The sequence below is a fragment of the Tauraco erythrolophus genome, chromosome 31, assembly GCF_009769465.1.
Source record: "Tauraco erythrolophus isolate bTauEry1 chromosome 31, bTauEry1.pri, whole genome shotgun sequence".
Lineage (NCBI taxonomy): Eukaryota > Metazoa > Chordata > Aves > Musophagiformes > Musophagidae > Tauraco > Tauraco erythrolophus.
Genome location: NC_141495.1, coordinates 1,111,039 through 1,124,603, shown reverse-complemented (window position 1 = coordinate 1,124,603; position 13,565 = coordinate 1,111,039). Strand labels below are relative to the sequence as shown.

The window sequence follows — 13,565 nt, the reverse complement described above, 5'->3', positions numbered from 1 at the left end:
TGGCCGAAAACGTTACAGGGCTCCGGGGAGCCGCGGCCCCCGCACCGGGACACGGCCCCGGCACCGGGGGGGGGGGGCCACGTCCGTGCACGGGGCTCCGCGGGCAGCAGCCCCGATTCCCCCGGGAGGTTTCACCAACCACCCCCCGTGCGGCTTGTGCCAGACCGCGGCGCGGAGCCCCGGGAGCCGGGGGGGGCTCCTGCGCTGCCAGCCCCCCGCCCGGCGGGAGCCGCTGCCACCGTCCACAGGCCGGGGAGGGAAGGCTCTGTCCTTCCTCCTCCTCCTCCTCGCACTTCGCCCAGAGGCTCAGTTTTGCGGGGTCCGGCCGGCTGCCCCGTCCCCCCCTCGCCGGCGGCACCGTCCCCGCAGCGGGGGGGTCAGTGGGGCATGGCTGTTATCCGCATGCTCTGGGAGGCGATGGGGTACGTCACCATGGGGGTGGTGGCGTGGCTCATGGTGATCCCCCCCAGCGGCTGTGCCATGGAGACGGCCACTGGTGCCACCGAAACGGCCACCGGCGCCATGGAGACGGGGGGAGCCATGCCCTGCGCGATGGTCTGGGCCAAGGCGGCCGAGAGCGGGGTGATCTCGGGGTTCATGGGGGGAGCGGCGTTGGCGGGGGGAGCCGCCTGCGCTCCGGCGGGAGCCACCAAATCCTGCTGGGAAACGGGCCGCGGCTGGAGGGCCTGGCTGCTGAGCGTGGTGTGGGTCTGGGCGATGCTGTGGTTGTAGTTGGTGACGGTGCCCACGGTGGGGGCCAGAGTCTGCTCGGTGGCGGTGGCGGTGGAGCTCAGCGTCATCACCTTGGCCTGGTTGCGGAACTGGGCGTTCTGCTCCAGCAGCACCTCGTTGGTGGCCAGCAGGTTGTTCACCTGCTTCTTGAGATCCTCCACGCGCTTGCGCAGCAGCACGTTCTCCTCCTCCAGCAGCCGGTACTCCACCGCCCGCGGGCTGCCGAAGCTGTACTCGTACGTCTCGAAGTGCAGCCCGTCCACCCGCCGCCGCTTCAGCACCGGGTCGTGGTCGTCGTAGCGGTCAGGGTCGTAGATGGCGTCGTAGGGGTCGTAGCGGCGGCCGGCAGGGACGATGCCCTGCTCACGGGCGGCCATGCCCCGCGCCTCGTACTCGTAGTCCCGCTGCAGGTGCTGGAACTTGCACTTGGCGCCGCGCTGGCAGTCGCCCTTCAAGAAGTCCCGGCAGATGGGCACCTCCTCCTTGCTGTTGGGCAAGTCGGCGGGCGAGAGGCCGAGCCCGGCGGCCACCTTCTGCCGCAGGCGCGGGGGCAGCTCGCCCGTCTTCTTGTAGCAGTCCTCGTCCTCCTTGGTGCCGTGGATGAAGCGGCAGTTGAGGCGGACGCACTCCTTGTTCTGGAAGTCGTGGCAGAAGATGAACTCGTTCTTGCGCACGCCCAGGTTGGTCACCTCGCTCATGTCGGGGTGCCGGAAGCGGCACCGCTTCCCCCGCTTGCAGACGTTGCGCAGGAAATCGCGGCAGATGTCGTCGGCGTTGGCGCCCGCCTCATCGCCGCCGCCGCCGCCGCCGTTGTTGTTGTTGTAGCCGTCGCGGTCGGGCATCTTCGCCGCCGCCGCGGGGCTCCGGGCACTGCGGGAGGGATGGGGGTAAGGGAGAGCACCGGGGGGAGGCGCCCGCCCCCGGGCACCGCGGCTGCCGGGGGACAGCGCTCCCCGCCCGGTGCCAGCGCGACCGCGGCGCCCCGAGCCTCGGCGGGGGCCCCTCGCCGCCGTTCCCCGGGGCCGGCGGCATCACCGGAGCGGCCCGCCCCGGTCCGAGCGACGTCGGCCCCGCGACAGCCCCGGCGGGTCGCACCGGGCGGGCGGAAGGGGCCTCCCCCCCGCCCCGCCGGGTCTCCATAGCAACGGCCCCGCAGGCCCGGCGGCGGCGCGGCCCGGGGCGGGGGCGGCCGCCGCGGGGGCCCCGGGGTGGCGGAGCGGGCCCGTCCCCGGTCGCGGCGCGGCCCGTCCCGCCCCCGGCGCGGCCCAGCCCCGCACTCACCCGCTCGCGGCCTCCTCGCGGGTCCTCCAGCGCCAACAATGAGCGGCCCCTTCCGGCCGCCGCTCTGCGCCGGGCAGGAAGTGCTCTATGGTGCTTCCGGGTCACCCCGGAAGAAGCCGCCTTTTTTTTTTCTTCTCTCTCCCTTCCCGGCATGCGACGCGCTGGGCTCTTCCGTCACCGTGATGTCACGCGAATGCGCCACCGTCCCGGCGCTCCCCGCGGGCCCCTCCGGTCCCAGTCCCGCCCGGTGGGGTGTCCCCCGGCCCCGTCCCGCTCCCGGCGGACCCCGTCCCGCTCCCCGCCCGCAGGAATCACACCACGTCCCGTGAAATCAGCTTTATTCGCGGCGCAACGGCCGCCACAGAGCACAGAACCGGCGCGGCGCGGCGGGCCCCTCCTCCCGGGGCACCGGGACGTCTCGGCGGCGGCGGCAGCGGCGCGCCCCGGCCCCGCAGGGCCCCGCGGCGGGGCCTACTTGGACCTTTGCCTCATCTTCCTCCTCTTGCGCTTCAGCCTGCGGAGAGAGCAGCGCTCAGGCCCCGGCGCCGGCCCGGTGCGGCGGGACGGGGAGGCGGCCGGTGGCCCCCCCGGCCCCCCGCCGCCTGTCGGGGCAGCACCACGTACCTGCGCATGCGCTTCTTTCGCCACTGCGGGGAGAGAGAGGAGAGGGGCCGCGTTAGTGCCGGTACCGGCGGGGCGAGGACGCGGACCGGGTCCCCCCCACCGTCCCGCGGACACCCCCCGCACCGGAGAACCCCCCCCCCCCATCGCTCCCGGTACAGACACCCCTGCCACCCCCCGCTCCCCGACTGTCCCCGCCGCCCCACCCCGACACCCCCGGCCCAGCTCCACGTCCCGGTGCCACCGAGACCCCCGGACCCAGCGTCCCGCCCCCTCACAACCGGAGCGCGCGCCCCGGGACCCCCCCGCCCCCGGTCCGCAGCGCTTCCCCCCGGTCGAGCCCCGGGGGGGCTGCACGGCGCCATCGGCCGTCGCCGCCCCGCCCCCGCCGCTCACCTTGGCCCTCATGGCGGCGCGGAGGCGCCGCGCTCAGTCCCGGCGGGCCGGTACCGGCGCGGGCGGAGGATGGAGGCGGATGGAGGCGGCCACCAGCGGCGCCGCGCAAGATGGCGGCAACAGCAGCGGCCGAGAGGGGCCGCGCCGCCCGCCGGGGACTATTTATAGGGCGGCGGCCGAGTCCCCGCCCCCTGCCGCGCGAGGCACGACGGGAGCTGTAGTCCCCGCCGCGAGGCCTCACGGGAGCTGCAGTCCGCGGGCGCCGCCATTTTGCGCATCGCGGCGCGGGGCGTCCCCGCGGGCCCGGTGCCCCCGGCCGGGCAGAGGCGTGACCGGTTCAAGTTCGTTCGTTGCGAAAAACAAACCCGCCGGTTACCGAGCGCCCTCGGCGGCGCGTGTTAACGGGCGGGGCCGTGTCTGGCCCCGGGAGGGGCCGGGCCGGGTTTGGTTCAAAGCAAAACCGGCGGGGCCGCCTCAGGAGCCCGCGCTGGGCCCGGGAAGGGGCGCTCTGCCCCGCTCCCGCCCGCCTGGGAACAATGAACGTTCCTCCGGGAACGAGGGCCCGTTTTGGAAACGAGGGTTCCTTTTGGGAACGAGGGCTCTTTTTGGGAACAAGGGCTCCTTTTGGGAATGAGGGCTCCTTTTGGGAACGATGGCTCGTTTTGGGAATGAGGACTCTTTTGGGGAACAAGGGCTCCTTTTGGGAACGAGGCTTCCTTTTGGGAACAAGGGCTCTTTTGGGCAACAAGGGCTCATTTTGGGAACGAGGGCTCCTTTTGGGAATGAGGGCTCTTTCTGCACTCCACACGCAGATGCCGGAGCTGCCCAGACTGCACCGCCACGGCTGCAGCCCCCCTGCTCCGGCCAATGGCCCCGCATCTGTCCCACACTGCCCCCCGGCCCTGCCAGAGCTGGAAGTTTGACAAAAGGAGCAGAGAGAGATGGGGGAGGAAAAAAAAAAAAAAAATCAGGAAAAAAAAAATAGCGCATCATTTATTCTCTTTTATTGACTTTGGTAATATTTGCACATGTGGAGTTTCAGGTGGAAAACCCAGATCTCGGCGAGGAAGCACAGTGCCTGCGGAGAGGCCCAGGAGCACTTTGAGAGGCAAGTTTTTCCCAAATTCAGGTACAGAAGGGGAATAACTAGAGCTGGTCAGCAGGTATCGGCAAAGAAAAACCCTCACATTCGGCTACGTGGAGTTCAATCAGCTTTTTTCTTCTTTTTTTTTTATTTTTTTTTTTCTCCTTTTTTTTTTTTAGAAAAAGACTTTCTAGAAAAGAGCGATACCCCTGGCTGGACTCTGGCCCGAGTCAGGCAACTCCTGCAGCACTTCCCTCGCCGATCGCCAGAGGAGCAATGTGCGGACGGGACACCCTTCCGGGAGCCGCCAACGCACATGGAAGAGTGGAACGTACTCACGGGCCACGGAAACCAGCCCCAGGGAAGAACAAAGCTCCCCAGGACACCAGGGAATTAAAAACCGCTGCCGGGTGGTGGGCAGCTCGCCTGCCTCCGGCCCCTCCGCGGAGCTGTCGGGTGGGGAATGTCGTCTGCTTCCGAGCCAGCTGGACAGTCGAGTTAAAAACGAGCTCGCCGCAGCGGCGTGTTAAAAACTGCGTTTATACGTAAGTCGAGGCGGAGAGAGAACGGAGTAGACGGAACAGTCTACAGGGGACATAAAAATCGGCATTTTTCCCAATTACAAACGTACAATCTAGATGCTAAAAGAAAGAAAGTGAGGAATTCTCTGCCCCGAGCGACGGGGAGGAACGGCCGGGAGGAGCCGACGGCGCAGCGCGTCGCCTGCACCGTCCACGCGTACCGTAGCACTGACGGTGCTTTATCCCGGGTGTCATCAGCTGGTTGGTTGGTTCTTTTTTTGTGTGTTTTTTTTCGTTTGTTTGTTTTTTTCTCCAAGAAAATCCATAAAGAGAGAAATTTAAAAAAAAGAAGGGAGGAGGAAGAAGAAAGCGGGCAGCGCTCTGCACTCCCTCTCCCTGGGATGGGATTGTTGTTCACCTCTTCAAGAAGTAGGGGTAGTAAAAAGGGTTAGAAAGAGTGGATATCGACTAGCTTTCACTCCTGATTTTATTTTTCTGCTTTCCTTTCGAAGTGGTCTGAGTGGCCGAGGGAATCCTCCCTCCTTGGCAAAGTCAGTCGGAGCTGCTGTGGTCACTGGGAAGTCCAGACTGTCTGTTGTTTGGTCGTAAAGACAAACAGTGCTGGAATATTTTGCTTCTGGTTTTGTTTGTTTTTTTTTGGGGGGGGGGGGGGAAAGGGGCGAGTGTGTGTGAACTGGGTGCTACATGGAGGGAGCGGGAGCTGCTCAGTCACCAGCCTCGTTCTCTTCCGCCGTCTCTCCCGTGGTGGCATTCTCTGCGTTCTTGGAGGCCTGTGGAAACAAAGCCACGGCGGCGGTCACGGCTCGGGGACCGCGGCACGGACAACGCCAGGACCACACTGCCCACCCGAGGGACCACGAGGAGGCCCCTTCCCGAGCCCAAAACGCGACCGCGCAGGACCTGGGTTAACGTCCGGGCGCTGCTGATTCCAAGAGACAATGTGCCACTAATCCCCACAAAACGTGGCCAAATTACCTTCTTTTTCTTCTTTTTCTGGGTCTTCCGGCTTGCAGAACTTTGTAGAAGGGCCTGGAGACAGGAAGGAAACATGAGCAGCGGGAATGCCAACTCCTTTTTTCGACCGCAGATAAAAGGGAAACGCCTTTAGAGCCAGCGAGCGCCGCCAGCCCTCGGAATGGTGTCAGTCCTAACGGGCACGGGCGACAGACGGGGAATGCCACGGCCCCACGCCCTGCCGAGGTATGAGCCCTTGGAGCAGCTGCCAACTTCCCAGCTGCCAGGTGCTGTTACGGAGCACTGGACACGGGAAACGGGGCCCGACCTGCTCCTGGCCGCACGCCTCGGCCCCTGCCCTGCGCAGCCTTACGGATTTTCCCTTCCCACCTTCGCCCCGCGCCATGTGCCACGTCTGTTTGTTATGGCGTTCACACCCACCTTCAGCTCTCCATCCTGCACCTCGAACTCCGACTTGTAGAGCTCCGGCTCGAAGGGGCCGCTGGTTATCCGCATGGGACCGTTGGGCATTAAAAGCACCGTGAATTTGAACTGTGCCACGAACTCCCCTGCAAGACAGGAACGGGCGTCGCTACACCGCAGCCCCGTGTATCCGCTCCACCCGGCACCTCAGCACATTTCCAACCAGATGTTTCGGTTCCTCTGCCATTTCCACACCGTCACTGCTAAAAACCATCTCACGGGAACTTCTTAAACCTGCCCGGCCAGGGCAAAACAATTCCTTCAGCACCAACCCCCCAGTCCTGCTCTGGAAGCCACCCAGAGAGCCTCAGCCATCACTCTCTCCTCCTGCCCAGGAAATTACTCCACAAAAAATTTCATCTCATCACTGGAACGACTCCAAAACAAGATCCAGAAGCCAAGGGGTGGCAGGTTTCCTGGAGGATAAATCCCAGGGCCCTTGAAGTGCATCTCTGGTATTTTCACAGCGACAGCCAGCACCGGTCTCACCAGACTCCGGAAGCGACCGCCAGTTGTCTGCTGAGCGCCCGTCCACACCCGGCTCCCAGTGCTCCCACCGCCAGCACTCACCTTCCTTTTCGTAGAGGACATTGAAAGGCTGGAGCAGCTCGTGCTTGGCGCATTCCACCACCCCCATCCTGGCCTTCTTCTCATCCTCAAATGCCCTGCGGAGGAGACAGAGCCGCACCTGAGCTCCGGCCCTTTCCTAGAAGCCAAATTCCATCCCGCAGATTTCAGAATTGGCCCCGGGGTCAGGCTGGAGGCTCCGCTCCCTCGCGTCCCCCTCATCCGGCAGCGTCGCGGTGCAGTGGCAAAGCAGCCCTCCAGAGCGGGCAACTGCCGGGCGACCTGTCCGCTCCAGAGAGCGGAAGAGACAAGTGGATTTAGGGATGAAGAGGGAGCCCACGGATACGAACAAATACCTGAGAGTGAATGGCATAGTGTCAAAGCGCCTCTCCACCTCACTGAAAAAGGCACGGGAGGTTTTCATCTTCAAGCCGTACTGTTTGGAAGGGTCCCTCTTGTAAATTGTAGTTCTCTGCCCGGCATCCTTCGCCTGGAAACGCACACGGAGCTGAGAGACCGGCCGAGCAGCGCGGCGCTTCCTCAGCCACACTAGCCACGCGCCGGGACCAGCACCGTCAAGGTGCGCCTCAACCTTCCGGGTGGAAAAAGCTCCACCCAAAAAGACGTGACAATATCCAAGCAACAAGTATCCCCCAGCTGGAAGCGGCGCCCACGAGGATGTGGCTGTTAGCACCACGGGCTGCCGGCGACTCTCCGGAAACACGGGCGCTCTGACCACGCGCGCGGAGGAACGGCAGGCCAAGGTGCATGGGACTCACCTTTCCCTCTCCGCTGCTGACGAGAACGTCAACGGCGTAAACTTCATGGACCTCAAATTCTGCTTTTTCGTGGTCCTTCCTGGATGAAAATAAAGTTGGGCGAGTCAAAGAGCAGTCAATAGAGAAGACAAAACCTCCGACACAGCCACACCGCCTCGGACGAGCCCACGGTGGGCTAGCCAGAGAAGATCTACGAGCACAAAGTGGTGCTACAGCAACCAGGTCCCTGACCGGGAGAGCAGAAGCTGGCATGGAAGACGTAGGAAGTTGAAGATTAACACGCCAGGCAGCACAGCTGATCACAAAACGGCGACAAGCCGGTGCTCCTCCTGCCCACGGCAAGGGGCTCCGTCCCCTGTCAAGGGGCGGGAGGTCTCCCAGACATTCGGCACCAGCTCCTTGGGCTGGTGGCCAAGAGCCCCACCACGCCTGGAACACGGCTGCACCTGGGATCTCACAGGCCAAACGCTGCGTTCAAAGCCTCTGAGCTCTCAACATTCCCAACCCCGAGGGATCCCTGAGGGCGAGGAGCTGCTGGAACAGAGAGGAACGTATCCAGCTCCATCCTGAGATGCTATTGACAGCCATCACCATCCGGTGGGCTCAGAGTAGCTTCTGCGAGACAAACGACAGGTCTTGGCACAGCTCCTGGTGAAGGAGCACCCACCACTACAACCACCAACAGCTGGTTGCTTTGCTGGCAGCCTCCAGCAGGCTCCTTCGAGAAACTGGACAGAGACCAAGAACACTCGTAGGTGCCAGCGAGGAGCCTCGTGTCAGCGACTTCCAGCCTCTCTTTCTCGGAACAACCGCGAGCACAGAGCCACGCTCCACCTCCACCCAGAATGGACGAGGAGATGCGGCTAACGAGCTTTTAATTTGCTGTACTGGGTCAGACTTCAGGAAAGAGGCCCTACAGGGAGCTGTCTACACCCCCGTTAAATTAGACATACCTGCTGCATCTCCCCACTTGCCACGGCGGCAAGAAACGGGGACACCGTTTAGCCACCGCCCCTCCCCAGCGCTGCTGGAAGCAGCGACCCCAGCGGGGATGCTCACTTTTGCTGGTCTGTAGGGTTCTGGATGATGGTTTTCTCCCCGTCGATCACGTGCTGTTTCAGCTGGTGCGACAGCATCCCTGCGCGACGAGAGAACCCGTTAACACCGCCGAGCCGCCGACCGGTGCCACCGCGAGCGTTCAAGCCAACAGCCTTCGGCGTCTGCGCTTCCTCGGCATCCTCGGCCGTGACCGCCACGCGCGCTGGCGCGGACACAGAGCTCCCCAAAGCCCACTCTGACCAGCAACGCTTCCTCGCCAGCGAGGAGGAGCTGCGAGCTCCTGCCGAGGCACGGGCAGCCGCCGAGCCCGTGCCAGCCCTGCCACGTCTCCGCTGGGCACGTGCACTGCACCCGTGGGCTGTAACGGGCCGGAGGTGTGAACCCACCAGCATGTGCGACGCACCCTTGGGTGTTCTTAAAGGTGCCAAATGAACTCCCAGTGCTTTCCCCAGTACCAGGCTGCACAGCACTCAACTGGTATTTTTTCTGGGGGACCTGCTTCGCTTTTCCCTCCTCTCCTACGCTTCACCTTCATCTTCCGCTGCCCGGGCCGCCCCAGCCCAGCAGGGACGGAAGCGCGGCTCCGGCTGGGAAGCAGGGCTGGTGGGAAGGGCAGCGCAGCCCTGGCCGCGCTAACGATGGCACTTGGCTGGTCCCACAACAGTGGTTTTTCCACGGAGAAAGGAGCAAAGCCTCGAGGAGATCCAAAACAGCCATCCCACACAAGGAGCGGGGAACCGACTGGGCTGAGGCGAGCGAGAACGAGCCAGCTTGATGCTATTCCAGGGGATTTAACTAATAATGGATCGATTTAATTGTGGCTGAAAGAGCCGTTTGACAGTGATGTCACCGACGAGGAGAAAAGCATCTGCGCGTGCCAAGCGTCAGGCTGAGCTCCCTCGCCACCTCTCCGACAGGAAGTGGTCCCAGTTCTACCAGCAGCTATCCCAGTGCCTTCCCACTTGTTACACAGAGAGCATGAACCAGTTGGGAGCTGGAGGGAAATTACATCCCCTGCACGTCCACGGGCTGCTTTTGCAGCGGCCCTCGCGTCACAAACGAGCTGCTACACGTTCGCTAAAGGGGCTTTAACGAGTGGCCACGCGACTTGCCCAAGGTTGGCAGGAAGCCCACGGGCCAGGACGCTGCCCAGCAGCCGTGGACACAGCACCTATTGTCCCCAGATCAACGCGTCTTTAAAAATCAAAAACACAGAGGAGGGAAGAAGAACCTAGAGGGTTTTGAACGGATTTTTTTTTTAGCCAAGGCTGCTGTGTCTGGGACTCGTGGCCATTAAATGTTTGCAGAACTCAAACTGGGCAGCCCGGGGTTTGGCGAGCGGCTACCACATCCCACCAGCTGCTCCCCGTCCGTACCTTCGATCGGCGTGCAGTGAAACGAGTGGGCGATTTTGTTCCACGCGTCCGTCACTTGCGTGTTCTGCAGGAAGGACACGGGAAAACACGCTAAGGACACAAAATTCAAGCCACGAGCACGACAGGTTTTTTTAACTCGAGTGTTCTGTGATAAAACTGGCACTGGTGCTCTTAACGCCTCCTCGGCGACGCCACCACTGCGCAAGCGACAGCTCGGGTGCCTTCCGGAAGGGTCACCGCCACCCAGCCCAGCTGCAGACAGCTGCTTCCAGACTCCCCACGCCGCTGGGCAGCTCTTCCCAGGGAAGGTCACGTGCTGCTACTTCTCCGCGTGGCACGGGCAGCGTCGGTACCGGGACGCCTCCCCCCGGACACGCGTTGCCCGGCTCCGGCCGCTCACCTGGTTTCCCGGCTTTACCAAGCGCAGAGCAGCCTCGGCACAGAGATGAGCTGCCTTGATGACATCAGCTTTACGGCCTGACACGGGGTTTTCCTGGAAGAACAGGAAAAATAAAGGCTTTTTAAGGCAGATTCCCATCCCTCTTATAAGCAAGAACGCTCTTCGGAGTGTCCAGAGATGGAGATTCCCCATCTAAAGGGATGCCCCCCCCGAGCGACTGGGGAAGTCGAGCTCAGAGGTGGAAGAGCTTCTGGCTCCACTGCTCAATTAGTGTCTCCCCCATTAAAGAGCAGATGAGTATCAGCCACAACCAAACTGGTGCTCTCACGAGTTCCAACAGACACACCCCACATCGCTGCCACAGACTGGAAACAGAACGAGACTCTCCTGTAGCCAGAAACGTGGACTGGAAAGATTTCAGTGCACTTCAAAAGATTATTTTTGGGTTTTTTTGTCTTCTCCCCATCACGTTGTTCAGACACAGCCACTGGAGAAACACCCAAGACCAAAACACCCGACCGAACACGTGCCACGGTGGTGGCCTCACCGGCACGCGCCGGGGCCGCAACCAGCCCCGAGTGAGAACCCGCCCGTGCTGGTGCGTTCGGGCAGGACAAGCGGGCAGCAGGGCCTGGCTCTGGGGTCACCCCGAGCTCGGTTTGCAAGGGCAAAGGCAGCGACGCGCAGCAGCGCGGGGCTCCCCATGCCTCGGCCAGCAGAGGGGGCAGCAAAACCAGTCTGCCCAGTTCACCTCACGCCCCGGATGCTCTACATGCAAATAGCAGCGCCGCTTGCACGCCGTTTGTCTCAAATTATTTGTAACCTTGCAAAATGGCACACGCTGAGACAGCGTGACCGCCCTCGTTTTCCAGAAGGCTGAACAACTTTTAGGAAAGGGACAATTTTCACCGCCGCCGCTGTGACACCGGACCTGCTGCGGTCCAGAGCCAGCCCAACACCAGCTTTGGATCCTTCCCTTTCCACGGCGCATAAAGCAGCAGCGGGAAGAGGCACCGCTCCGTGAGAACCCACCTTCGAGGCGTCTATGACAAAACTGTGCGCTACGTTCGCGATGAAGCCATCGACGTGGACCCCCAAGTCACTGCAACACAAAGAAGGCGGATTACAGGTGGGACATCACAGCTCAGGAACCTCGCGTGACTCCAGAGGCACGAGAAGACTCCAGCATGTGTCACTGGACTAGCCATTAAACTCCTGAATTAGCCACGCCAAGGAAAACGAGAAAGCAAAGTCCAGACGCCAGCAGGAAGCTCGCAAGAAGCACGACGACGTCACTTACATTTTAACCAAGTCTCCGTCTTTGAGGATGTAGTCTTGGTCGCTCTTCAAGGGAGAGAAGTGGCAGACGCAGTTATTTACTGATATACTCGTTGGGAAGGCAATACCTACACAGGGAAAAAAGAAATATTCCATGAAACCTTGCAGCCAGGCAGCAGCCTCGCCAGCTCAGGATTTCGGTTTTCGGAGCGCCGTGAAACGCCCCGTTCCACAAGTCTGTAGCCAAAACGCCACGAGGAGCGCGGCACGCGGTCTGCTCCCGCACCGGCTCTCCTCCGGCCCGGGCAGCTGCCAAAGGAACCCAGCCGAGGCGGCGAGTGCCCACGAAAGGGACCTCCCGCCTCCGGAGCGGGAATCGGGGGCTGCCGGTGGCACACTCGAGCGTCACGCCATTTCCACGGCGAGAACCGCGCCGCGGGTCTTGCTGAGCACAGGCACTGCTGCCCAAGGCAGCTCATTCCATGGGGATGATGGGTGCATGGAAACGGGAGGCCGAGGCTCGCGGTGCCAGCGGGGCAGGCAGAGGATTGGGGTGAAAACTGGCTTTTTAGGAACAGCAAACCATTCCTCACGCCCATCAGCACAGAGCAGCGCTTTCTGTGCGCATCCATCCACACCAGTCGCCAACGGGACCGAGAAACACGTCACCGCGGAAAATACCTTCGGAGCTGGCCTCACCTTTCTTCATTTCCTTCTCCTTCTTGAAAATCTTGCCGGTCTCTTCCATGATCATGGCATCTCCCTTCTCGCACAGGCACAGGACCGACGCTCCGGAGCTGGCCGCCTCCACCACGGCACGCAGGACCCCTTAATGCCAACATAGACACGGAGCGGTTGGAGCACGTTAACGACAAAAGGCCCTAAACCGAACGGCAGCGCTCCCCACGCCGCACCGCGGCGAAAGAGCCGCTTGTTTTCTAGGAGAGAACCAGAGCCTGGGCTCAGCTCCTCGCCAAGAGGACCGCGGACAGGCGGACATCCCACTTTTTCATGTTTATTTTATTTTATTTTCGCAGAGCGCACGAGCGAACCAGCGTAGGTCGGGATTCGCGCCGCTCCGGACGGCTGCCGGCGCAGACCGAGGTGTGCCGAACAAAGCAGCCAAGCCGAAACACCGAAACACCGCTCTCCCACATTCCTTCTGGAGAAGTCAGAGCTACAGAAACAGGTTTGGGAATTCCTCGGGAGACGGGACGCGCGGCACATCAAAGGAGCCGGGGCCGCTGCCGAGGACGCGCGGGACCGGAGGTACGGGGCAGCCCAAAGGCTTTGCCGGGCACAGGAGCTGGCAGCGGCGCGGCAGAGCCGGTTACGCCAGTCCCTTACTCCGCAGAAACGCGGTTTGAAGGTAACCCACGTGCTCCGGCTCCGGCCCGGCAGCTGCCCAGCGCAGGGAATTCCACGCTGCCGGTCAGGGGGAGTTTTCCTGCCCCACTTTTGGGGATGTTCTGGTGCCTGCGAGTCCCAGCAGCGTTTCGGTTGCGCCGCGGGTGACGGCGTGCCTCGTGCTTTAGAGGGCAAGGGGGGAAAGGGGCGGAAAAGCGGCAGCTTTGGCCCAAGGACTGCAGAGCGGCGTTCCCAAACACACCTCGATGGCATTACCGGCGCGGGGGCTGCGGGAGGAGCCGCATCTCGACGGCCTCCCCACCACCCGGCTGTCACCGGTGCACCCCCCAGCTGCTCTTCCTCCTCTTCCTCCTCTCTCCAGCTGGGACAATTCACAGGGGGTCACAAACCTTTCCCTGCAGTGCTCCCAGATCCCGGGATAGAAGGAACCCTCCCGGTTTCTCCTCGTTCGGGGAGCAGAGTTATCACGAGAGGCTGTTTTGTGAAGTGCCTATGTTGGGGGGGGGGGGGAATCCGTGGCCAATGGCGTGGGGTCTCCGTGCGGCAGCAGGAGACATTTCGGAAGTGCCAAAGGGGATGTCTGCAAGCAGGTGGGGTTTCCTGATTTCTTTGGCACTGAATAAAAACCTGAAGTCTTTCACCTGT

General features: G+C 62.5%; 2 protein-coding genes and 1 long non-coding RNA gene across 3 annotated transcripts in view; all 3 read right to left on the bottom strand.

Annotated features, from left to right (window-relative positions):
• Positions 1 to 377: 377 nt before the first annotated feature.
• On the bottom strand, positions 378 to 1,574 carry ZC3H10 (zinc finger CCCH-type containing 10). The gene has a single exon (XM_086628625.1). It carries the CDS (start codon positions 1,572 to 1,574, stop codon positions 378 to 380), a length of 1,197 nt encoding a protein of 398 aa, XP_086484751.1.
• A 908-nt stretch (positions 1,575 to 2,482) lies between these two features.
• On the bottom strand, positions 2,483 to 3,142 carry LOC147526545 (uncharacterized). The gene is made up of 3 exons (XR_015222923.1): positions 3,031 to 3,142; positions 2,638 to 2,660; positions 2,483 to 2,527 (listed from the first exon to the last, which is right to left on the bottom strand). It is a non-coding gene; the product is annotated as an uncharacterized LOC147526545 (long non-coding RNA).
• A 2,134-nt stretch (positions 3,143 to 5,276) lies between these two features.
• The window catches only part of ERBB3 (erb-b2 receptor tyrosine kinase 3), a 20,550-nt gene continuing 12,261 nt past the window's right edge, over positions 5,277 to 13,565 (bottom strand). The window contains exons 29-41 of the mRNA XM_086628503.1: positions 13,009 to 13,081; positions 12,252 to 12,380; positions 11,575 to 11,680; positions 11,307 to 11,376; positions 10,275 to 10,367; positions 9,875 to 9,938; positions 8,499 to 8,577; positions 7,440 to 7,518; positions 7,017 to 7,150; positions 6,664 to 6,758; positions 6,052 to 6,179; positions 5,632 to 5,685; positions 5,277 to 5,426 (exon numbers count right to left, since the gene is read on the bottom strand). Coding sequence (XP_086484629.1) covers positions 5,361 to 5,426; positions 5,632 to 5,685; positions 6,052 to 6,179; positions 6,664 to 6,758; positions 7,017 to 7,150; positions 7,440 to 7,518; positions 8,499 to 8,577; positions 9,875 to 9,938; positions 10,275 to 10,367; positions 11,307 to 11,376; positions 11,575 to 11,680; positions 12,252 to 12,380; positions 13,009 to 13,081 — 1,170 coding nt within the window. The 3' untranslated portion in view covers positions 5,277 to 5,360. The remainder of the gene's footprint in view (positions 5,427 to 5,631; positions 5,686 to 6,051; positions 6,180 to 6,663; positions 6,759 to 7,016; positions 7,151 to 7,439; positions 7,519 to 8,498; positions 8,578 to 9,874; positions 9,939 to 10,274; positions 10,368 to 11,306; positions 11,377 to 11,574; positions 11,681 to 12,251; positions 12,381 to 13,008; positions 13,082 to 13,565) is intronic.

Excerpts from the sequence above, each read along its gene's own strand:
- ZC3H10 (XM_086628625.1), bottom strand. The coding sequence starts at position 1,574 with ATGCCCGACCGCGACGGCTACAACAACAACAACGGCGGCGGCGGCGGC.